At 39.9% G+C, this 26,029-nt stretch overlaps 1 protein-coding gene across 3 annotated transcripts in view; it reads right to left on the reverse strand.

The window, feature by feature from the left end:
- Positions 1 to 2,704: 2,704 nt before the first annotated feature.
- Positions 2,705 to 26,029, reverse strand: part of pkn1a (protein kinase N1a) — a 51,278-nt gene continuing 27,953 nt past the window's right edge. Inside the window, exons 1-23 of one of the 3 annotated variants that reach the window (XM_051384384.1) lie at positions 24,578 to 24,719; positions 23,530 to 23,724; positions 22,297 to 22,402; positions 21,100 to 21,248; positions 20,272 to 20,392; positions 16,019 to 16,164; positions 15,308 to 15,521; positions 14,147 to 14,341; positions 13,465 to 13,574; positions 13,132 to 13,275; positions 12,698 to 12,773; positions 11,913 to 12,048; positions 11,537 to 11,621; positions 10,451 to 10,530; positions 9,419 to 9,494; positions 8,946 to 9,037; positions 8,442 to 8,618; positions 7,857 to 7,919; positions 6,703 to 6,779; positions 6,444 to 6,586; positions 5,207 to 5,314; positions 4,873 to 4,953; positions 2,705 to 4,538 (exon numbers count right to left, since the gene is read on the reverse strand). In XM_051384384.1, coding sequence (XP_051240344.1) covers positions 4,335 to 4,538; positions 4,873 to 4,953; positions 5,207 to 5,314; positions 6,444 to 6,586; positions 6,703 to 6,779; positions 7,857 to 7,919; positions 8,442 to 8,618; positions 8,946 to 9,037; positions 9,419 to 9,494; positions 10,451 to 10,530; positions 11,537 to 11,621; positions 11,913 to 12,048; positions 12,698 to 12,773; positions 13,132 to 13,275; positions 13,465 to 13,574; positions 14,147 to 14,341; positions 15,308 to 15,521; positions 16,019 to 16,164; positions 20,272 to 20,392; positions 21,100 to 21,248; positions 22,297 to 22,402; positions 23,530 to 23,724; positions 24,578 to 24,619 — 2,820 coding nt within the window. In that variant the 5' untranslated portion in view covers positions 24,620 to 24,719 and the 3' untranslated portion in view covers positions 2,705 to 4,334. Of the gene's footprint in view, positions 4,539 to 4,872; positions 4,954 to 5,206; positions 5,315 to 6,443; positions 6,587 to 6,702; positions 6,780 to 7,856; positions 7,920 to 8,441; positions 8,619 to 8,945; positions 9,038 to 9,418; positions 9,495 to 10,450; positions 10,531 to 11,494; positions 11,622 to 11,912; positions 12,049 to 12,697; positions 12,774 to 13,131; positions 13,276 to 13,464; positions 13,575 to 14,146; positions 14,342 to 15,307; positions 15,522 to 16,018; positions 16,165 to 20,271; positions 20,393 to 21,099; positions 21,249 to 22,296; positions 22,403 to 23,529; positions 23,725 to 24,577; positions 24,720 to 26,029 lie in introns of those variants that run through there. The other 2 variants (XM_051384381.1, XM_051384383.1) reach the window with 2 other exon arrangements.

The following is a 26,029-nucleotide window of genomic DNA, read 5'->3' on the forward strand; positions in this document are numbered from 1 at the left end:
ACACACACACACACACACACACACACACACACACACACACACACACACACACACACACACACACACACACACACACACACAGTATTACAGAGTCATACATTAACAGTCAATAATGGTTCATAGTCATTGATCCAGGTTATACAGGTGAGGTTATTAAGGAGCCAGGCTGTCTTTAAAGGTGGACATATATCAAGGTTATTATAGTTAACTAAACAAAATAGTTGTGTATATAATAGTTAATAGTTGTGAAGCTATTTTAGTTAACTGAAATAAAAACTAGACTTATATAACTGAATCGATATTGTATATATACAAAACGAACTAAAATAAATAGAAATATGTCTTTAGTTGTAGTCTTTCCTCAAGCATGAGGAGATATGTTTACTGACACTGGGATGTACATGACTGTGAGTCAGTACCTATTCTCAACTTCCTTAATCTTGCCCCTGACAAATGCCTCCTAAATTATTATTAAAAAAAATAAACTAAAAAAAACTAAAACTTAACATTTTAAAAATAATAAAAAACTGAAACGAGCAAACCCAAAGTAAACTAACTAAAACTGAACATGAAAACAAAAATTATAATAAAAATAAAAAACAATAAAACAATACAAAACTACAGTAACTCTAGTCTGCTTGGAATAAATATGTGTGTCTGATTATGTTTGTTTTTTGTTTGTTTTGTCAAAAAAAAGTATAATTTCCAGATTAAAAGCATCTAAAGGCATCAACCCCTTCCACCTCATTAATGTAATTAATTAAATAATTCATTAATATGCACACTTTGTTCCTTTCTTATGTTTTCTTCCCACTTCACTATAAAGTTAATTGTCAGTGTTTGTGTACAGGTGGCTTTGAGTTTCTACCTCACACTTGTATAGGTTGTGTAGTGGACCAGGATCAGTTTTAATGGACCTGTGGATGTTTAAACAGCTCAATGACAATAGAGCGAAACCTATTTGCTGACGAAGCTCTGTGTTACAGTTGAAAGCTCCGGAGGATGTGAGTAAGTAGACCTTAAACTGAGATTGTTTCACACCAAAGCACGGCTGCACTGCCCTTAGCAAACTGGACGATTAGTCAATATTGTAGTCGACTGACGTAAAATTAAACTGCAACTATTTATTCATAAGAAATTAATAATAAATATTCTCTGACTCCAGCTCCCAAATGTGAGAACTGTCTGTTTATATAGTAAACTGAATATCTTATACATTTCAGACTGTTGGTAGGACAATACAAGCTACTTGAAATTACACTTTTATGGTTTGTGGGGGACATTTTTCTCCTATTTTCACGTGTTTTATTCATTGTTCATATAATGCTAATAAAGGCTAATGTCTAAATTACTATTATAACTATTATCTTGTCCTTCAGGTTTCTATTGTTTTTCTTGGTGATATTGTGGAAGTGAAACTTCTTGATAAAAAAAGACAAATAAACAAGTAACACCAGTGTTTCTCCTACTATGACAAGTCACCATGTCTGCTGTGAAAAAGGCCTTTTTGGGTTTAGTATTTATTATCGGACAAAATCATCACCATGTGCTCTGGGAACATGTGATGGTTATTTTTTTAAATATTCTCTAACATTTTATAAACTAAAAAATGCATAGATGAAGACCTAATGCAAATAATTGTTAGCTGCAGCCTCTCATTAAACTCCAATTAAAAACTTGTAATCAAAGGCGTCTGGTAGCTGAGTGGGTTAGATAGACGTCACATAAAATCCTTTTATCTCACTCAGTCAAATTAATCAGAAACACTGATTGGATGATACTTGAACAATAGATGGATATTTGAGCATTTTACATATAAAAACACATCTTGTATTTTGATGTGAATTTATTAATTTCAAGTATTATTTGTATGTGTAACATTTATAGAAGTATAACTTTAAGTGGCTTAAATCTGATCACTGAAGCAGTGGTTTGTGTTGTATTTATCCCAACCTGAAGATAATGCATGTTAGTGTTACGTAGTATCAATACATTGGAGATGTTTCAATGTACTGATCCCACATGATCACTGTAGTGATCCACTCTTGTGTTTTCCGATGATATCAATGATCATATTAGTCAAGCTGATCTTCAACATAAATGTGTTCCACAGTAATGTATTACATTATTACAGAGCTGAAAGATTAATTAATATAAAATTAATCAGCAACAATTTTGATGAATCATTGAAGTCATCACTGGACCCTTTTCAATCTGAGAATTTGATGTTTGTTTGCTGTTTTATATCATTTTTATTTTTGATACATTTTAAATGTATAATGTTTGGGCCTTATACAATATTAATATATATAATTTACATTTTTACAGACTGAACGATTTATCGCTTGATCTAAAACATAATCAACATACTAATCTACATTTAAAACAACCAATAATTGTTAAATTATTATAATCACAATCGTCAGTTTGTAAAGAGAAGATACAATATGATTGTATAATCACGACACGATTACACTGAAAGTTGATTAAAGATATTGAATTATAAAACCAAAGATTAAATCAAAAACAGGTCAGTGACCAATTTAGATCCTAAACCTGATCATTCATCAAGCTGATGTTCACACTTATACTCATCAACTATGTGTATGGATTTCTTACCGACATATTATTGTCTTATATTATATATAAACTTGTCTTCCTGGTATCTGTAACGCATAGTCCCATGACAACAGTACGCAGACACTTTTATTTACTCCAGGTTTTCTTTATAAAATAAGTCATCTCATACTCTCACATTGTTTTGTATTGTCATACACAAGATAAGATCCACACCATCATACATACAACTTCACAACAAACCTCTCCTGTACTCAGAAATGCTAAAGTGTTACAGAAGTTTATACCACTGGCTCATAATTTCCAACATTTATCTTTCTGTTTCCCTCCAATGATATTGTTCATTTAGAAACATATTGCCAAGAGAACTTCTTAGCTGGGGTCAGAAAGCTCTGATTGGCTCTGCTGTGGAAAAGTGGCTAATGAGGTTTGTTGTGCTTGTGCCGCCATCCAGATTTCCCAAATTCACTAAGATGTCAACTGGTTTTCGACGAAAACATGTATGATGTAATCACTGTGATGGAAACCAAACCCTGCAATGACCATAAAGTACATAACGTCTTTAAAAACTGTTGGCTTAAGTTCTTTAAAAAGACTTTAAAACAGCTGTTACAGCCAGTGTGTGTTTAAAATCAGATATAATTGTCTTGGTGGGAAATGACTTACTTCATGTACACAAAACTCTGGTAGCATTTAGATAACTGGATGAATGTGTCTCAAACTCATAATGGACACTGTGTTACTTACACATCAAGTCTTAGTGTTTTTTATGTTTTTTTTTTCAATTTAAAAAAATGAAATAACCTGCTTACCACGTAGCTTTTATGCTGGTGGTTGTGATTCTGTGTCTGCTACATCTGTTCATATCAATACCCAAATATCCAATTAAAAAAACACAGTATGTGCTGGGTATTTAAGAATGCATTGAGGAGTCATAAAATGTCATAAAATATGACTAATTTGTAACATTTGTCGCAGAAATTAAAATCCAAGCAGCACAAATTTTAAAACGTAGTTGGTAAAAGTCCAAAGAAAAGTAAGACAGTGGTTCTTTACCCCGTAGTTAACTCATTACTCACCTAGCATTGGCCAGCATGACTGAAGGTCGCCATTATACAACTGCTGGGAAAGCTATGAGTACAAATTCACTCTGAACTTCACTATTTCTACTCTCAAACCCCTTTTTTTTTTTTTTCTTGAGAGTATTTTTCTGCAGTACATCAGGTCTCTCTTCCTACTGCTGTATACAAAGGGCCACAAAATAAAAACTACATGCTTTTCTGTGGATCAAATACAAGTACAAATGTAAGGCATTGGTATGAGAGGCCATTAAGCAACGCCTCCAAACAGTCAACAGTACGAAGAGAAGCTCCTCCTCAGCTGCACAGGTGACTACACTGACACATTAAGAGGATGGGAGGAGGCATTTTAAAGGCTAATGTTTGCAACGATACACAAGTCACTGGTGTGTTGTACAATGATTGGAGAGGGGGGGGGGCTTCGTTTGTCCTTCGTTTGTGATAAAATATGTGACCCCATGAGCCAACTGTCCTGGCTTTTTTTTCCCTCAGTCCTCCATCTTTAAAACCCTACAGACACACAAAACACAGACCGTCTGCCTCCGGTCTCTCCGCATTCATTCACAGTGTAATTAACGGCAGACAAACAGTCAGCTGACAGTCGGTCCGCTCTGACAAAACTGTCGCGAAGCCTTCAAAAATCGGACATTCCTCGAGGTCTGTGAGCTAACCAGCCCACTAGCATAGGTCAGAGACGTAGTCAAAGTCCCGGAAGCTGTCCTGGTCTTTGCGGGAGAGCACGCGAGGCTCTCGTGGAGGCGTGAGCGCCGCAGCTTCAGTGGTGAACTCCTCGTCGAAGTTGCTGACGTCTTCCTTGCCGCCGATGGAGGGGATGAATGGAGGGGGCACCTTCCTTTGCAGCAACGCCTCCCAGTCCACGTTCTGGAGGGAGACAGAGAAAAAAGAGACACGAAATAGTTAAAAAGATGAATTCAGAATCTGCCGATCTTTCTTAGTTCTACATATATCTCCTTCAAGAAGGACAAGTAAAATCGTGTTTCCACGGGATATTCCACTTTAACAAGGTTCAGTGTTGCCCGAGGACACGTGAACAGGATGGATGGATGACAGGCTCCACCTTCTGAGCGACATCCTGATCAAACTGAAAATTTCCTGCTGCTACAATATGGATTTATTCTGTGTTATTTGGTCAGTGATCAGTTTGAATAGTCGTGATTGCTCCCACCCACATCAAAAATACAGCATGTGTACTTACTCTGAAAAATGGCTGTTTCTTCACCTCCTCTGCATCCTTTTCACCAGAGCCCAGTCTTCTCTCCGGGTTCCTCCTCAAAAGCTGCTCATAATGACACACGAGAATAAGGAAATGATGGTCAAACATCAACGTGTGACTTCTGAGATTGTGAGTAAGTGTCAGTTTGTCATCTATGTTGGTGAGTAATAAGTGTTTCATATGTATGTGCAGCATCTCTCACATATTGTTCATGGGTGCTAAAGTCAGCCAGAGAAGGAGAAAGAGTGTCTTTGAGTCTTTATGTGTGTGTGTGTGTGTGTGTGTGTGTGTGTGTGTGTGTGTGTCTATTTTTTACCCTTCTCATGATGCCAATAGCCTCGGTGGACAAGAAGCGTGGATAGCGGACTTCGTCATTCACAATGCTGTCAAACACCTCCTCTTCATCGTCGCCTGGGAATGGAGACTACACACAGGCAAAAGACATTTAATTCAATACAATGTCAGAGATTTGACATCCACAAATCAATGTGGTAATCGCAGTGAGCATGTTTGTGATTTTGAACATCCAATTATCTCTCTAGGAATATAAATAACGTATCAAAGACTGCAGAAATTCAGCACACTTGTAATATATTTAATGTTAAGGTCACATTTTCATAACCATTTATCAATATGAAATCATATACTTTTGCTAGTGTTGAGTATGGTGTCATTTGATCTGTTAATGGAGCGTTTACAGTACAGAGTAACATTTGAGACCCCAGAGTCAAACCATCCTTTATCAATTTAACCTCTTGTTGAATCTACTAATTTAGAAAAATAGAAAACCTTTCAAGACCTGGAATTGATCAAATTTATCCTCTATGACAGTGATAGCCAAATGTGGCATGCAATATGGTGCTGGGCCCTCTGTCCATTTTCTAATACACAATGAAAATAAATTGATTTGCACTGGGAAGGTTTTTGTTTGTTTATACCAACTGGTAAATGTTCAATAATGTGTCTCTCTCTGTCTGTTCCTTGCAAAGTTGCACATTAGCCAATCAGTGATTTGTGCAGTGCACAGAAGCAGTGACACTTCTTCTGTGGAACGTCCATATGCACAGGGATGCTGCCACTGTATATGTCTCCTTGCTGTCCTCAGTCATCTTTGCCAACATCAAAAGGCTGACAATGAAAACAGACAATTCAGTGAAACTCATACCCTCATATCAGTCCTAAACCAGTGTTTAATTTGCCAAATGACAATAGCTGTAAGCAAGGTTGCTGATATCAGGTGTCATCACGAGTCAAAACATGCTTCTGTGCAGCGTTCCCTCCTGGTAGTACGAGAGGAAAAGCTCTGAGGTAGTCTTATTCTGCCACATCAACAATCCTAATGGTTTGTTCATTTTATCTGACACATCTTTATTTATTAACTGGCTCCTGGCCTAATTGGCAAACCAAGTTGAGTATCCCTGCTCTACACCAAGCTCTGCTGTGAAAGCACAGATCAGACAAACGTGATATTAAACAAACAAGGTTATAATGTGTGTTCACATATACTTCATAGACCGCATAAGAGCTAAATGTGAGTGTATAATAGTTCTCACCTCTCCCACCAACATTTCATAGATGAGGACCCCCAGTCCCCACCAGTCTACTGCCCTGGTGTAGGATGTATCCGTTAGGACCTCTGGGGCCAAAAACTCTGGAGTCCCACAGAACGTGCTGGTCCGGTCCCCAAAGCCCATTCCTACAGACGAAGGCAGAAAGATGAAATTGTGGCTGAAACTCTTTAGGAAAATGAGTGCAGCAAGCAGACAGGAGTCACATAATACAATGTGCTCATCTGTTAGTATCAATATCCACCTTCTTTACACAGTCCAAAGTCAGCGATCTTCACATAACCATCTGTGTCTAGCAGCAGGTTGTCAAGCTTGAGGTCTCTGGAATAAAGGGAGGGTAAAAAGGTGTGGGTGAGAACAAGTGTCTCTTTACAGTGTTTCTGAGAGACTGTACAGAGGTGCTAACATCAGGATGCTACAGAGTTATTATAGCTTTGTATTTTTCATTAGTTTTCATTCTGCTCGTAATTTTTGTTTTCAGTTCATTTCCAGAGTGGGTTTGTACAAAATGTTTGGTTGTAGTTTAGCTTTTATTAGTGTCAGTGTTTTTATTATAATAAAACATGTGTTCAGAACAGATAATCCAATAAAAACACAGACTCTCATTCATGTAGACATCTCAGTCTCAATAAACAACAAACAAATTTGACCAAATTGACTTAAACTAAAAGACATTTCCTGTTTATTTTAGTTTGTTTTGTAAGTAAACATCGTTTCAGTTAGCTTGAACTATTCTAGTCTAGTTTTGATTTCTATTTTAGTTAACTAAAATGTTTTTTTCACATCTAGTGTTTAGTTTCTAAGTTCAGTTTTAATTAACTATAATAACCTTGCAATGCTAAAATGCTGATGTCAAGCAAGTATTATGTTCTGCTATTCTCTTCTATGAGTTTAGTGTGTGAGCATGCTAACATTTACTAAACTCAATCACTTAATGAAAAGTTAAGGGATCACCAAAGTTATTACATTTCTTCCTTTTGAAGGTATGAATTTTATGGCGATCCATCCAACAGTTTTCAAGATATTTCAATCCAAACCACAATTATCCACCTCATCGTGAGCCTGAGGAAAAGTCAAGGCAGCAAAGTGAGTAAGACTCATTCTCTGGGGACCGTGGCAATCCATCTTAAAGTGGTGGGTCGACCTACAGACTGACATTGCCATCTCTAGAGCTCTGCTGCTAGCATGGCTAAAAAAAAAAAGAGTTCACCTAAAGTGTTGAAACCTCTTTCGACTTCTTTGTGCAATTGGAATTTTCTTCAGATAATCAGCGTTTAGTGGAGTTGTTAAAGCTTTTCACAGATGTGAATGGATAGATGTTGTCTGTTCCTTCTTAAGGACACACATAGATGTCTTTTTACATCATCAAGTAATCAGATTTATGTTGGTTTCACTCACCTGTACACAATCTTATGGTCATGGAGGAACTGAAGTCCAAGAACTACGCAGGCTGCATAAAACCTGAATTCAAACCAAACAAACATTATTAGTGACCTGCAATGAAAGGACATTATATAAACCTTGTAATTAGTACACAACTGAATGAATGAGAACAAAAATGGACACACTACTAATGCGACTACCATACTATAGTGAATATATATCTTTAATGCCAGTTGTAGGCTTTTGGTTTTGGTCCTGTTAGCCAAAAATATGAATGAATTAACCAATAATTCAATCTGTTGAATGCACTGGATTTCATGGAAATTAGATTTTAAAAAAAGGTTTAAAAGCCAGACTTTAAATCCCTGAAGGCCATTCACACCCACTGTAAACCCACACAGCTGATCAGACCTCTTATCTGGACTGTGTGAGCATGTTGAGCCTGAGCCTGACTGAAATCCCCCTCACTCTCCTCTCGGCTCTGTTGCTCCTGAGCGACAACTTACATCCTTCTGTGTATACAGACTCACTTATCACACAAACAAATAATAGAATACATTTTCTCTTTCTCAATCACACACATATACAAATGTTACGTACACAGCTCGAGGCTCTGTGAAGACGTCTGTGTGGATGTGCATCATCAGGTCGCCTCCTGCTGTGTACTCCATAACAAAACACACATGCTCTGGAGTCTGGAAGCATGCAAACAGATTGACCAAGAAGGGATGGTGCGACAAGTTCACGACCTCAAAGATGCGCTTCTCGCACATTAGACTGCAGGAGGAAGGAGAGAAAAAGGTGGATATATAACAGGAAGTGTAGGGATGTGAAGGAGGAGGTGGAGAGGGTCGAGGGTAGGAGAAAAAAAAAACATTGGAGGGAAAAACAAGAGACATTTACACAGTTATATAGTGTTTATTTTTGTTCAATGAGACACCCACAATCATCCCACAGATGAACTGTAATCATGGTGATTCAAGGCACAGCAGCAGCACAGATTGTATACAGCATATATTATTGGAGCTCAAAGATCCAGACTAAAAAACAGCAACCAATCACACAAACACAGAAATACTCAGAGTAATAAACATCAACACACACCTTTCCACCTCATCTCGAGCTATGATGTCTCCTTTCTTCAGGGCTTTGATGGCGTACATCGTGCCTGTCTTCCTGTATTCTGATAACAACACCTGCAGACATACACATGCAGCAACAGCTCAGTTTGTATCACTCTTAAAAATGCACACAACAGAAGAACGGAGGCCTTCTAGATATGCATGTTTATCAGTTTAATGAGGAAGAGAAATGAAAGTGTTCAAGATATCACAAAAAGGACTGAAAAGCCTGATTTAAACCTGAAAGTTGAATTCCCTTTTCTTGTTGACATTAGTGTTGTTTAGAGCTTTTCAGTAAGTGCTTTTTTGAATGAACATAGTCAATATGTATGAAAGGGTTTTCTATTAGCTCCTGCCAATGTTTCTCTTTCTCAATACGTATGCATATTGGAAAGCTTCATGTCAAGTTAAAAATTCAAAAACAGAAAGTAAAGCGGACCATTTGCCAAACTTTACCTTTCCAAAGTGTCCCCTGCCCAACACAGCGATCAGCCTGAAGTCCTGGAGTGACAGAGGACCTTTCCTCTGCTTACTGGAGAGACGGAAACACACAGTCAGCAGGAACATTTAAAATGAGCGTGGGTAGAGTAACATTCTCATGCAAATTAGTAGTTCCTTTTTCACAGCCGACATGTTGACTTGTCATAGTAAGTAAAGCACAGGTGTTACTAATAACATCAACAATGGCTCTGTTCTACACAAGTGTCCCAGTAAGCCATGACAATGACTACATTTACATGCACACTAATTTTCCACTATTAGTCCTAATATGACAATATTCAGATTTTGATAGGGGTCATGTTAACAGCATATTTCTTGAGTTTATTCAGAATGTCCCATTTTCCGATTAAGACGCGAGATATGCCGATATTACTCAAGAACATTCTATGCAGCGCATCAATGTCTCAGTTGGGGTTTTTTAATCACCTCTTGTCCGTTTACGAAACAAAAGAAAAGCCCACATGTCTGGACAGAAGGAGAAACATGTCTTCTTTTAAACATTACGAAAGACTTTATTATCATTATCTAGACATTTTGGATATGAATGAACAAATGAAAGAGTGAGGCTGTGTTTGCCACCAGTAGAAACCGTTGGAAAATCTTTTGACGCAAAGAAGCAATGTGGCTCAAGCGGCTCCAGTTGTTCTACATTTACCACGGAAGCAACAGGACTGTCATTTAAGGAGAGAGGGAAATTCCTCTGAAGGATGTACAGTATGTCATGAACAGTTACCTTAATCGGAGTATGCACAGCTTAATGTACAGGGGACTATTAGTGGAATATTGATTTTCATTAGCCATGTAAACTACGTGATGTCTTTTTCTAAATAAGGGCGAAAAACTGAATACTTTGTTCCTGTGAACATAGTGTGACCGTAAACCAGCATGAATGAAGGATACCAGCACCCAAACCCAGCTAAAAGGACAGAGTTATGATAGTTGTATCAAATAAAATACAATGCAGTGTTTCTGTGCGTGTGTGTGTACCTGCTAACAGACGGGGTTCGGATAGGGCACTCAGGGGTGAGGTCTGGGGGGGAGAAGGGCTCGATGACTGGCAGTCGGTCCTGACAGGGGACATGCCAGGAAAGAGACACAAGGAAGAGACACAGAGAGACACACGATGGAAGACAGGAGACACAATTTCATGACAACAGTTTGGACGTGATACACAAACAGCCTTTCAATTCACATTTTGTCCCTGCTCTGGATTCTTAACCTGATATAGACACTGAAGTGCTCAAGAACAATCCGTTTACAAATCACCTGCTTTCTATATCTATAACTATATTAATGATATCTACAGTACTGTATAATGATCGATCAAGGCTCCCTTTTCAGTGTGAGCTTTTGGATTCAGAAAATTCCCAGACAACATAGATGTTGACATGAACAAAATTTAAAACTGGATGAAAATTGGTAATAACTCTGACATCTGGTGAACGTGTCATTATGAAACAGCCAAATACAGGAGCTGTTTGGAGCACATCTTAGGATTTCTTTCTTCTTCATTTTTACAATGTTCTCAGATGACATCTCATTTTTTGTTCGCTCTTGTTGGCAAAAATCTTGCTTCTAAATATAATCCAAGCTTGACCTTAATTGTATTTATTACGGCCTGGATTCTGGATTATTACATGAGTCACTGATCAAAGTGACAAAATGTCAATTGTTGTTTGACAGTTTCCTTGGGGTTTTAATTTCATGTTAAATAATCAATAATATAATTATTTCAATATGTTGATTCTGGCGGCCCCTGTGGACAAAAGCGATACTGTTTCCACCGCCTCGTTTTATTGATTTCAAAGGGAATCAGACAGAATCCGACCTGTTGGTAGACATTATAAAATAGCCAATCTTCTCTCGGATGGTCTAGTCTGCTTCTGAAGGTCATATAGAGGCATCAGTATGAAATTTAAACTCTTTCCTATCCAGTTAAAAACTCCTTGTAGTAAGTTTAAATAGAGTGATTCCCTTCCTCCCACAGCTAACAGACTGTATTTACTACAGTAGACCAAACCACACACACACCTCCCCCATTTCCCGGGCTTCCTCTCTTTCCGTCTGTCTCACCGGGGTGTGTGTGTCCATTTCTCTCTTGTAATCGCCTCTTATTGGAGAGTCACTGTCCAGACTCAACTTCTCCACTGAGACCTCCCTGAAAAATCCACACAGACACAAACAAACAGACCAACACAGTGATGCAGGGCAGACAAACGAACAGAGACAAACACAAAAGGGCTGTTAGACTGATGGGGCTGATAAAGCATCACATGCTTTACATTTTGCCAGGAAACACAAGGAAAAAGGTTCAAGGAATGCCGCTGAGTTTGATAGCTAAGTCTGAATGACCGCTATCAAACGCCACACGTAGATGCTGAGTGTGTGCATCTGCACTGTTTATTTGTGCTTGCTGTGTCTGAGTGTGTATGTTGCGTGTGTGTCTCACCCGGAGTTGAGTGTTAGGCTGTGTGCATTGGGACTGTAGGTTCCTGAATTGTTGACGGTGGGTATGGCGTTTCGAAGCAGCCTCACCCACGTCCCGATATCCACGTTCATCTGACGAGCGCGAAGGAATGCCTTGCCTTTAAAAACACAAACGCACACACATCTAGAGTCTCTAATGTGTCTCGTAGAGTAGATCACCATGAAATCTGCATTGATTTTAAAATATTCCTGACTTTCCCACTAATTAAGAACTCCGTCTTTAAACAAACATCTGTGTCCCTTCATGTGTTTCACTGTTTTTCCAGATTGTTATGGTAAAAAACCCAACACACAATAAAAATGTAGGCATGTAAATTATAGTTAAAATCATTTCCTGATCTTCACTGTCTGGAATACACTCTTGAAATTAAATTATATTCCAAAACTTACATAATCATCGGCCTAATTTCTTCTTCTCTACCCAGTTTAATATCTCTGTATTACATCTTGTTAAAGTACTTTCCCTCTTTGTTGAGATAAGTGCTGCATAAATAAAGTTGTCATCGTCATGAAGAAACAAGATCATGTATTCACCACTAGATGGTGCTGTGGCCTAAATTATAAACAGTAGTGTTTCTTCTTGTTCGTTTTCTCATTAAGATAAAGCCAGTTTCAGCACATCTGCTGTGCGTTCTTTTCACAAAGGTCATCTATGTAAACATTGCTAAGACTGCAGAGTAGAAAAACTATCATTTCCGAGATCTGCATATTTTTCTGTGTTTCCTCTCTGCTCTGTCTCTTCCTCACCTTGCTGCTTAGAAAAGACCTTCTTCTGCCTCTGGAGGCGAGGAACTCTCTCAATGACCGGGTTGAAGAAGGTCACCTGGAAAACACACATAACAAATGAAACTACACACACACATTTTATTTTCAGACATCACACTCAGACGATTGAACCTTTCAAGTATGATATATCAAAGCAGTGTTTTTCAGCACAGGTGCGAGTGACAGTTTTTGTGTGTGTGTGTGTGTGTGTGTGTGTGTGTGTGGGCAGGTGTACATGCATATTTGAATATCTTTGTGTGTATTTATAGCACTTGTATAGATGGGTGTCATGTGTGACATCTGTGATTCAACCTTTGTGTGTCGCTGTCCCTTTTCCCATATTTTGTTACTGCGTGTGTCAAGATTACATCAAGGTTTGTGTGTGTGTGTGTGTGTCTGTGTGTATGTGTCTGTACCTCCGCCAGCAACAGGCCCTGAGGCTCCATCTCCAGCTGAACTCTGTGTTTCTGGTTGTCCAGGAACTCCTCCAGCTTCACATACTTCAAAGCGCACAACGAGCGGTAGTCTTTCCAGTAAACAGCAATCTCCATCTCCCTCGACTAAAACACACACACACACACACACACACACACACACACACACACACACACACACAGACACACAGACACACAGACACACAGACACACAGACACACAATGGTGGTCAAACAGAGAAAAGCATTTTTATTTCCCTAAAAAGATACTTAAATGTGCTCTGTGGTGTGTTTTTGTGTGTGTTTATGTACTGACCCTTTCCAGCTCAACAGTGAAGGTCTGGTCCCAAGCCTGTTCTCCCACAGTCCTCCAAGCTGTCTGACCCACCACTGTGTTATCCAGCTTCAGCACGGTACTCACCTCAGCTGCACACACACACACACACACACACACACACACACACACACACACACACACACATATGCACACATCAGCAAATTATATGTCCTCCATAGGTGACTTTCCTATATAGTACCTGGCACTTTATCCCTGACCACTACAGAAATGAAAGCTGCTATACGCTCATGCTACAATAATACAATTTACGTATTGATTAATGATTGTCATTAATTTCCTTGGAGACACTTCCGAAAGTGCAAGACCTAAAAAAAAGCTGGTTGTGAGCTGCCTACTCAGGGTTTTGAGGCAATTCAGCTAAATGTGCTGATGTTGCTGTGCCACTGTGTGTGAGCACTGACTTACAGTACCTAACCACACCAACCTAAAGTGACACTGACAGGAAGTTACTTCATAGAGGTCTGTTATATTGCTCACTGATAGTGACAATGAGTGACAAAAACTATTTGTACTGAAAAAACAACAACATATAAATCATCTTAAACCGAATGAAGCAGATAAACGAGCACAATATTAAGTTTTTGTTTATTTATAAAGCATTAGAACCACCCCCCCACACACACACTCACACTTAACTTACAGGACAGCTCGTCGGTCTTGCTAGGCGTCTTCCCACTGACTGAGCCGCTCCGTCCGTACAGTCCTTTGCTGCCCCTCATGAAGGACCTGGTGTCTCCGGGGCTGTAGCAGGGCAGCATGACAGCTGTTCCTTTATTGCGACCTGGGACCACCTCCAACAACCCCACGCAGCCAAAGAGCTGCACCTGCAAGGTACCTGAAGAGAGGCCAGATAAATAAATCTAAAAGACATAAAAACACTGAGCACAAAAATATATATGCAGTTTCTGATTTACAAAGATTATGTTCACTTGCAAACGCCTAATGCCCTCTTCCACAAGCAGCCATAATTGGTTGGACATAAACAGCATCATTGGCCAAAAGCCATTATAATTCCTATTCTATATATATTTAATTTAATATACACATATTCAGGAATAACACTTGTAAAAGGTCTCCAAAAGTCCTTGGTCTCACTTCCTCTGTCTGCAACATGAACGTGTCGGCCTCAGTTAAGATTAAGTGTCTTTGTACATGCACACGTGTGTGAATAGATGAACAGAATCAATCAAAGGGGTAAATGTGGGTGCAGAACACACTTCAACACAGAAAAACCTCATTGCTACAATAAAGACCCAAAATAGTAGGATTTTTAAAATTTGATATATTGAAATGATGTGTTGACTACTTCAGTGTTCGTCACTACAATTTATTAACAGTGTGTTCAATACCAACGCTACGAAAGAAATGTTATGCAAACTCACTGTATGAATAAACCACTGTGTAGAACAAATTAATTTTACTTTTGTTAATGGAAAGGTCTCTGTGTTTATTCAAATGGTCTCATTTCAAACAGCCAGAGAGAAAACCTCATCCTCCTACCTCAATTAATCAGATGGCTCCACACAGACACTAACTAGAGGGTGCAGTGACAGTAGTTTCCACAGTGTCTTAAATGTTTTACTATAAGCTCTTGTGCTCATCTAAACCGTGGAACTCTCGCTTTACATTTTGTGAAAAATATGTTATTGTGTCTGTTGTGTAGATTCATCTTACCAATGTGCAGTTTGGATGTTACTATATAGAGGCACCAGTATTAAACTGAGATGGTTTCATAACCAGTTAAAAACTCCTTGCAAAAGGTTTAACTTTGGCCTGAATTGCTTTGTTTGGTATTACATACCAGTGAGAGGTGATGGTTTGTTGAGGGTGCTGTATTGGTTGTGGAGGTAGGGGGCGCCATGGCGAGAGCTAAAGGCAGGGGAGGAGGCCAGGACCAGCTCCTCTTTGATGACGCTGGCCTTGGGATGGTCCTCTGGCAGCTCTGCCAGACGCTGGTCCAGAGAGTCTCTCAGTAGGTCCAACCGCTGAGACGCCTCGCTCAGACGAGACTGCGCCTACATCGACACAGAACGCACATTTACACATCCACTGGGTGACAGCTTTTATTGTTAGGTGTTAGGTGGACAATCCATCCCTCACATGAGTCACATTTTCACAGTAACAACAGAAACGGCCACAATATACAGCATATTTGCTTTTAATCCTTTACATTTGAATCAGTTTTGAATATTTTGCTAAAAAATGGCTGAAACACAACTATATAAAGTTGATATGAGAGTTATGTGAGTTTAAGAATCTCAACACATGATGAAGGAACCAGTGAGTCACTAGTACTGATGAAAAACCCTCCCAACAGCACCCGAGATATGTTGAGTAATTGAAGCTGCTCTGTGGATCTGACTTGGGAGAAAATTGCTTTGTGACCTTACATTTTTACAGTTGTATCTTCTGTGTATGTAGGATCCATTAAGAGAAAGCTTATCACATTCAGACAACTTATGATGTCATGATGCTGTAAAAACTGTGTGTTAATGTGTGTGTCCACTCTAACCTCAGAAAGAGCTTTCTTGTCCTGGACCTTGCTGGCCCCCAGGAGCCGGAGCACATTTTTGGCCCCCTCAGCAACAGCATGTTCTACTCTGTAGTGATGCCTCAGCTCTTCAATACGTAGCTCCATCCCGCAGAGGTCCTGGTTACCTGCAGCATTGGGATGGACAAATCACATTTTACACAAAGCAACTGAGGCTGAAATACCAAAGGATGCTGCTTTAATAACACCTGCACCCTTTACTTCAGTTATATTCTGTAGTTTGAGCTCGGCAGGTACAAGTTGACACTTCAGTCTTTTGTTTTGGCAACAGTGCATTATAGGGAACTCCCCTGGGCATACTAAGTTAGGTTAATGCCTTAATGCATGTCATGCATTACACAAGAGCCAGACAAAGAAAACATCAGCAGTGCCTGCAGGGTGGTAAGCAGTCTCTGAGTGTTCCCCAGTACACAGCATTATTTCCAAATGGCTTTCTCATTCCCATCTTTAAAAGTAAACAGAGCCAACAAAACCCTCTCTTGTCCAATGTTTTCCGTTTTGTGATCAATTTGTTTTATTAAGATTTAAATTTATTATACTGGCATTAAGTTACAAGATTGTTAAGCTACAGAGAAAACAAACAAGTGATATCTCAAATACTTAAATAAGATTTCATAGGACTTTATATTACTAACAGCTTGTTGTCCAATATTCCCTGTTGCTACCGCTAATCAGATAGATGACTGGAATGGAAAATTTATGATGGAATAATAATATTATAACATGAACCTCTTGCTAATGGAAAAACTTATAATAAATCATAACAACATGCTTTGGGAGGAGAGGTCTGTGCAAGAATTGCATGAACAACTTTAAGACAAATCATATACAGACAACAAAAAGAGCTGAAACTGAACAATTTTATTATTTGACATAACTTTCACGTCTAGGTGTACTTTAATGTTTCCAGTCAAGGCCGCTTCAAAATGCTACCAATGCCACTGATAAAACGCTGACAACTGCTTATTTCACCCCTTAAATGGAAAGACCTTCTAGCGGTAGTGTTGCACCTCATTTTCTGCTTTAATCTAGCTATCAGTCAAAAGGTGAAAACATACTCAAGTTCGTTCACTTACAAAAACAGACATGGGGTCAACCTCAGAGTAGCACCCGTGAAGCAAAATTGCAGCTAAGTGCTGAGCTTAATGGCTCAGTAGCAGCCTCTCACAGTGTGCAATGAAGGACAAGGATGAACAAAGGAGCGCACAGATAATGGAAGAGGAGAGGAGGCGTGAGATAAGGAAAAGGACAATAGGATAAACAGCATTCAAAGGGGGGGCATTTGACTTTCAAATGCCAGGTTAGAGGAAAGGAAGGACAAAAGGACACAGAGGAGTGATTAAAAATGATTTTTATTACTTATAAGTCATTAAACACTGCATGAGACAGGAGGAGAAAGAAAGGAAAAGAGGGAGCTAGGGGTGGAAATGGATGTGGATGCTTTTATCTCCTAATAAGGTGTTCTGCCTGGAGCCCAGACCCTTCTAGATGACCTCTCCACCGGGTGTGGTGCCTGGAGACTGTCTGTGTACACTATACACACAACCCCTGTGTGTGTTGTGTGTGTGTGTGTGTGTGTGTGTGTGTGTGTGTGTGTGTGTGTGTGTGTGTGTGTGTGTGTGTGTGTGTGTGTTTTAAAGGAGAGAGACAGAATAACCAAGAAAGATCCAGTGACTTTGAGGGACACCAGGACAAAAGAAGACAATGTTGAAGTTAATAAGATACTGAGGTTACCATTGCAGGCAATTAACCTTCTAGAAAGTGTAGAAAGGCATAATATTGGTAATATTGTGTACTGGTTCAGTTAGGTAAAGAGAACTCCAGATTTAGCAGTATGTCATCGTAATCGGCCGATAAAGACTTAAAAATCAAAAATCAGCAATTTCTTCCAATATGACTGATAATATGACGCTTGAATTATACCGTTAACTAGGCTGAATGCTGATGCTGTGTCACCCAGACTTGGGGTGCGTGAGGCTAAGATGATGTCTGTGAGCATAAAAGAGGCGCAAACATGTCTGTGGTGTGGAGGTCTTTTTAAAGTTTCTGAAACGGATAGCAAAGTTGCTCTTTTCAATGATTGCTCAGCGTCGGTCTTTCCTTCCGCACTCCAAATTTAATTGCCCATCTTAAACAGCTGTCATCTAGATCATTACGGCAAACCTGTCAGCAGCCTCTTCTGCTGCAGTCTTTAAACATAGCCAAATAATATGGCCACAACCACCCAGCCCACCGCCTGTGAAATAGGTCACATCTTCCCCAGTTGTTGTCAGGATTGTCTCAGGGAGAGCTGCTTGCCACATCTGCTTGTGGGCCATCACAATAAGAGTAGCCATAATAATATGTTAATATGTTCCAACACAGGAGAGACTTCATGTTCTCTGCAATTAAGTTGAAAAAAAAAGGCAATAGGCCAAAATGAGCTGGAAAATATCGGCATATCAGATACTGTCTTACTACAACCTTTTTTTCACATATGCAGTAGGACTCCCTACAACCTGTAAGCACACTTTGATGGGTAAAATATGTGAAGTAAAAACACTGCTGCTGGTCATTAAGATCTATAACACTATTTTTATCACAGTACAGCAGTGGAAGGAACTTAACATCAATAAAACTCCAGTAGGTTTTCCATATTGAGGACACAGAGAGAGTAAGTGCAGCCCTTAAAAGGCCCTTAAATAATCCTTCCAAATGGCCATTAACTTCTTTGCCTTAAAAGACACCCACTTTCTTAATGGCCATCAGCTGCCTCAGTCCGACATAAGCAGAAGGGAATAGATGGCTCCACAGGGAATACACCATCTTCATAATCTGGTTGTTTTTTGTTTTTTTAACTTCTACCCCCTCCCACTGCTCTCTCCCTGCTCCCCTGCTGCATTTTACCAAACCATCTACCTCTCATGACTGTAATCAATCAGGCTGTTTTCCCAGCAGAGGAGCAACAACGGTCCACAGCACTCTCCGCCCTACAGAGACTCATTCACCTGCCCTGAAATGGCATTGATCTCTCTGCTACAACATATAATAATAGTGAGTGTGCGTCACAAAGAAGAGAAAGTTTGTCGTTTTTATCTTGAAGAGCATTACCCGACTACTGCACATTTAATACATGCAATCATCTGCCCAGACAATGATTTTGTTCTGCTTCTACACACAGCACATTAATATTGGTTGTGTGTGTGTGTGTGTTAAAGAGACTTTTCATCTGCCGGTGCTTTTGTTGGAGGGGTTTTTTTTTTGTGCATCTGTGTGAATTTGATTGTGGTAATGTGCCAGGTGGGCCATTTCATAGGCTTTGTATCATAGACTCACAAATAATTACACACACACACACACACACACACACACACACACACACACACACACACACACACACACACACACACACACACACACACACACACACACACACACACACACACACACACACACACACACACACACACACACACACACACACACACACACACACTCCACTGAGTATCAATCCTCTCCGTCCTCTTCATCTTCTTCCCCACAAAACTAAGGCGGAGAGATGTGAAAACAGTGAGCCAGCTTTTTATTGATCTGTTTGTGCTACTGTGCGTCTGCTGTCTGCAGCTGCTGCTCGGGGCAGACTGTATAACATGCAGAGAAATAGAAAGCAAGACTGCAGATCTCATGAAGACAGAGAGATGAAAAAAGATGCCAGTGCCAGATGACCACTGTCATGAAGCACTTTCCTCTGACAGGTGAACTAAAAATGCTCAAGCTAGGAATAATTACAGCATGTTGGTCGAAATTATTAACGTGCATTTTTTGTAGATACATGTCATTTTATGTCCATTGCATGGTTTTATGTTCAATATATAGTGTATATAGTATTTAGTATTTAGACAGTGTACAGGGCTTTTTTTCTATGTTATGAGATGTTTACTTTGGCTAACTGCATCTGACACTACTTTTAGAGCGACCTAGAGAGCTCTAACTTTTCACAGTGCAACAAAATATTGGACATTAGACCAAATAATGTAAACACTTAAATGTTATCATTTCCAAAATTTACCAGCCACCAAGGTTAGGAAAGCATTTTGATTTCTGAGCAAAAACCTATTAGAACATGGAAGTTGTTTGTTCACAACCACGATGACCATGAAGTGTGTAGCATTGCTGAGTCCACATTATAACATAAGTACTTTATATTCACTCATTAGCCAGCCAATCAGACTTACCCTGAGTGTCATCATTGTGCTCGGTGGCCTGCACAGCCTTGCGGATTTGCATGCGGATTATGTCAATTTTGGTCTTACTGTCCTGCAGCATCTGCTGGGCCGTCTGCAGCATCTTCTTATCCTGATTGGTGCAGAGACAAGGCAAGGAGCAAATCACAACACAGGAAGCAGGAAGATACATATCACAATACCAGTGGAGCAACAAAGAGGAATCCTTAATCTTTTTTTCCTTTATGTTGATTGATGATAGATTTGTATTTTACGATGTTTAAGCAATGAAACAGAGAAGGAAGTGGAGGTATGAGAGCAAGGTCGACTGGCAAGGTGAAACCTGCAACATAAAAAAGGGGGGAGGGGGTTTAAAGTAATCAAGTGATGAGGTGTGTGTATATAAGGGAATGCGTGTCTCAGGTCCTACACATTTGGAGATCATCATCTGAGTCAGCAGATTGCAAGGATTATGAAGGTGCATACAGACACACGCTGTCAGTTATAAAGCAGCTGGGGGAGGGGTATAATGTGTACCATACCCTACAAAATCCTTTCTACAACGCCCTTGTGTTTATTATGTGAATGTTTGACTGTATTTATACACTTCTGAATTTTTGTTGGTGTTCAGGAATAGTTGAGGATCACATTATCTGAATGTATGTGTGCTGTCAATCTAACCACTCAACATTGTACTGTTGAGCCGTGTGAGTGTGTGTGTGTGAGAGTGTGTGTGTGTGTGTGTGTGTGTGTGAGTGTGAGTGTGTGAGTGTGAGTGTGTGTGTGTGTGTGTGTGTGTGTGTGTGTGTGTGTGTGTGTGTGTGGATTAAAGTCTTGTACCTTTGTGGATCCATTGGAGTAGACAGGGATCATGTTTTCAACTCCCTGTTTGACTTTGAGTTCGATGTTGAGCTGTCTCTCCAGGGCAGCAATACGTTCCTTGTGGGCTGACGTCCGACTCTCTGCCCCAGGAGACTGAGGACACTCATCTGTGGAGAGAAGGAAAAGGTTGGAGAGGATATAAAAAGGAACAAGACGGGGATTCACATGGTGTGGCCTAAAGTAAAAATACTCTATGGGAAATTTAATGTCAAGTAATATTGTTGAATTTCTGCAGCAGCATGTATGGGGTTGATATCCTGGATTATGGGAACATTTCTGATGACACTGTTGTCCAAATGATTAGAGATCCACCACAGCATTTACCAGCTGGCAACAGACTTTGGCTTCCCCAAACCGTGTCCCACTCAGATACAGCAGGAAAGGACAAATCAGCAGGAAATATTTTTTCCACCACTCAGACGTCATTTAACAAGAATGTGTTAGAAAGGAATTAAATTCACCATAAAGGAAGTTTATAATGTATACAGTGAAATGTGTGTATGCTTTATATCTGCCATGATTTCAAACATTATATAAACTCCATACTCAAGCAGAGAGTGTAAGTGTAATTTATCTACAAATCTGTATCTGAAAACACCAAAATACCTGAACACATTCATTGTTGAAATCAATGCATCAGGAGATTTGTTGTTGACATACTAAAACTGGCTTTCAAATAATAGCTTGTTCGGTCACTGTGAATAAGAATATGATATAATGATAAACTTTGCAGTAGTTAAATTAAGTCCATTCTTGGTTACATCAGGGACTACTTTTCAAGGAGCTAAAAGGTTCCTTGTTGTTTGTGTTTCCATCCAGTCTAAAGACCCGCGAAGGTTCAGCTAATTAGTCCGCTGAATTATGAACGACAGCTGTTATTACACGTCATTTTTGTGCATGACTATACAACAACAAACAATGTCATACGTCCATCTGTTGTATGCTTTCTTCTGTAAATCCATGTTGATGAGTAAATCCATGTTGATGAGTCCATCCATGTTGATGCAGGGGGGTAAAATAATGTACCCTGAACTTAATTTAGACCCTAGTCCTCCAAAGGTTCCGAGTCCCTGGGGAAAGCTCCCATGGAAACGTGGCTAAAGGAAGCAAAGGTCAAGGTAGAACAACAGGGGTGATGGTTTTTCGCATGCATACCTTTATTCTCCTCTCCTCCCTTCACCACAATGTGAGCGTCCAGTTCTTGCAACTGAGCATGTAGATTGTCCAGTCTACGGTTAGAAGACCGCAACTGGCTGTCCACCTGTAAACAAGAACAAATACAGTAGGTTTTGTGTGAAAACAGCAGTAAATTATAAAACTTGGACAACATATGGACATCGACACACACAAGAATGTCATGGGAATAAGTTAAACCAGTTCTACACAACATTTAATGCTCAATATTGTACTTTATATAACAGTAAATCAGTTATAATGTGTGCTATTTTGATATGGACTTCCGTCCTTAATCTTGATGATGCACATGATGCCGACGTAATGCAGGCAAGCAGTCTCATACCATACCAGTCAGACTAAATAAAACAGAACTGCCAATATAATGATCTCTAGTCATGCTCCTTCAATGTTCAGTGAGCTGTTGCTTCCATCTTAAAATTTCACTTTCCAGATTGCAGGAAGTGTTCAGTAAATTCTTCTTAGCGACAATAATTCCTTTACAAAATTAAAGTAAATTGAACACATTTTATAGAGATGCAGTTGTGCCCATGTTAACAGGAAAAATGTGAGTTGCAAAGTGAGCTGTCACTCATGTTCCTTTTCTGGAAAATAAATCAACATTCATCCCACCAAAAACTAGTACACCATAAACTCGAGTATTGCTGCTCACTTCCAACAACTGGTGCCAAGCAGCTGTACTGGGAAGCTCCAGGAAGTAAATGTGTGAGCGTGTGTGGCATTCCTGCCCTGCTTCACAATGTGGAAATGTGTGCTCAGTGAGCCTACTACTGAGTAAATAAAGGTCAAGACGTTGGTCACATGAGGCTTTAAAAAAGTGCCAGATCCTTCAGAAAGTCCCAGCAGGATAAGAACTTAACATACCAGCAAATCTACCCAGTTCCGGTGAACTGGTATGTGACTGAATCACCAGTCACTGTTCCAGACAGCAGTCATTAAACTGGTTTCCTGGGGTGGTGGCGAAGTAAAATTCATACTTTTCAACTTAAAAGTCAGAGCGCTTCCATGACCTCATCAATGGAAGATGCTTTCTCATAATCAGCATATACAAGTGTAAGTTTTCCAATCATTTACCAGCTGGAAACCTGATTAAAGGTTTTATTCCACAAAAAATAAAAAATGACAAGCAAAACAGCTGAGGAGTTTTGGTGGATGAAGGCTTTTAAAAGGATCTAAGGAGAACTGGTAGCTTACCTGCTGAGCGTTTCTCTTGTCAGTCGTCGCCCTGCGTAGGTTCTCAGCTCCCTCCTTGATTTTCAGCTCCTTACGAATCTCTCTGCGGATCCTTTCACGCTGCTCGTCCAGAAGCTGCTGCACACTGGAGTCGGAGAAATCCGAGTTCTGGTCCAGACCGAGCTGCTCCAGAACCGACAGCCCATCTGGGTCACTCTGGACAGATGAACGGAGAGGGAGGGTCGGAAAGAAAAAAAACAAAAACAAGTAAGGCAATGTGGTTGTGAATAAAATAAAATAAAATCTTTGTCATGACAATACAATGCTTAATTTACAACACAGTCAGCCTGGAGAGAGGAGGCGTTGAGAGTGAGGTAGACAGAAGAGGAAGAGATGATGAGCTGGATAAGGCAGTAATGGGAGGAAAGAGATAGATAAGGAGAGATGATAGTGGGTGGGTAGAGGGGGAAAAAAACGGCAAAGTTGAGTAAAAATGAAAATGCTAGAAAAGGAAGCCGGAGGATGGGAAAGAGATGAAGGGGGAGCAGTAAGGAATGACAAAAATCTTGTTTCAGCCATTGTTTATAATATTTCAAAACAACTCTCCGATGTCCAACCTGCTTACAAGAAGAGCTTTAGGGTTACTACACTTCCATTAGAAATGCCATTTTCAGGATAATCTGCCTGCCAAATTGGCTAAAAATCTACACTATACACAAACATCAAAGTGAACTACAAATCTGTCCCATGACCTGTGCTAGCCATTGTCCTCTTTCAGCCTTTTCTCATGAACCCGTCCTTCTCTACTGGGTGAGAAATGCCACAAACATTAGTACGCTTTTTAACACCAGTAAACAACTGAGCTCCACTCCTGCTTAAGTTTCCACTCATTTCCTGTGTCTTTTTCAAAAATCACTTCTAGCAGAGCTACAACAGAGTGAGATCTGGAGACTCAACAAGCCAAACACACAATCAGGAACACAGCAGGAGAGCGAGCGTCAATCACTAGAAATCACAGCCACTATCACAAGAACACACAAATCAAACAAACAAGCCAACAACGCTTCACCTCTGAGCTGTCCTCATCCTCCTCATCACCATGCCAACACATAGTTCGCTCAGATGTGATGACCCAAAGAAACACGAGGAACAGAAATCTTCGGTACACTCCCGAGCTCAGCCAAACAGTTAATGCCACACCGAGAGCAAAATGGGTTTGGGGCGAAAATAAACGATAAAAAGAGATAAAGAGAGGGAGAGTTAAGTGAGGGAGGGAGGGGGAACGCCTCCAAAAGAGGATATCCGTCCCGACACCAAGCTGCTCAGGCCTTTCCTGTTTCCTCTGCGATTTTGCTGCTGTCAGTGGAGAGCGAGACAGAGAAAAGAGGGACAGAGACTCTATACATCAAGAACACACGCGCCTTCTCAAAGTTTTTGTAATTCACTCCTGGATCTGTGGCAGTAAACCTTTATGATGTCAACTCTTCCTCAGCTGCTTATGTGCTAATCAAATCTGGCTTGAAGTAATTCGTAACAGCTTTTTTTTTCGTTTTTGCTCTCACTTGGATCGGTGATTTAATCTTGAGGGTGGAAAACCAGGGAAGGATGCGTTTTCTAAGTATTGGATCAAGGCCAGGGAGTAAGATTGGGACACTTTTCTGCTGCCTGCTTGACCTCTTATTTCCTTTGGGTTCCACATCTACAAACCCCCTACTGGTGATTCCCCTTCCCCTGTAGAAATACGAGATAAGGTCAGAGCCTCATCTGAAATTATGATAACATCTCCATGTAAGCAGCAGTGCGTGGAGTTAGCGCCCTAAAGCTAGCCTCCAACAATATCCTCTAAACTAGCAAAGGAGAATTTGGCTTTTACACTGCACAGTAACAGTAATCTCACAGGGGCATTGCACGTCACACATCAAATATTGGTGGCAATCTGGGTTTTAAGGTATGTGAGATTAATGAATTAATCTGCTGCTGTCTATTTTTTAACTTCACTTTCTAAACAGTGTTTATTAGGGGTGGGATTGAATTTCTGAAGATTGCTTTGACAGTCAAACTTTTATGCCTGGGAAACTGGGTTATTGCAAAGAAAAGGATGCAGAATAGTTTTGACAGTGTGACCACTGACAGGTTTTGAGCTCTGGGAAAATAGTCTAACCTTGCAAGGTAGCTGAACTCACAAGATCTTAAAATCATCAGATCACAACACAAACAAACCATCTGCACACTTAAAAATAGTCCGGTTTAGTGGTAACGTATATGGGGTTTTTTGTCATAGCAGGGGAATTTGAGTGCACAATTTTAATTTTGTGGTCATTTTGTGGTTTGTTAGTCTTTCCACATGAAGCTGACTCATCTCTTTGCACTCCTCAGTAGATCTGTTATACCTAGATAAGAAAAGGAAGGTGACACCAGCCAAAGACGAGGAGTTTTACTTCCTGTAATCTGAAAACAGGTTCTGTGAATTTAGAGTTAGCAGACTTGCACAATTTACTGACTATAAACAGGCACCGATACT

This window comes from Dicentrarchus labrax, unplaced genomic scaffold, assembly GCF_905237075.1.
Source record: "Dicentrarchus labrax unplaced genomic scaffold, dlabrax2021, whole genome shotgun sequence".
NCBI classification, from domain to species: Eukaryota; Metazoa; Chordata; class Actinopteri; family Moronidae; genus Dicentrarchus; species Dicentrarchus labrax.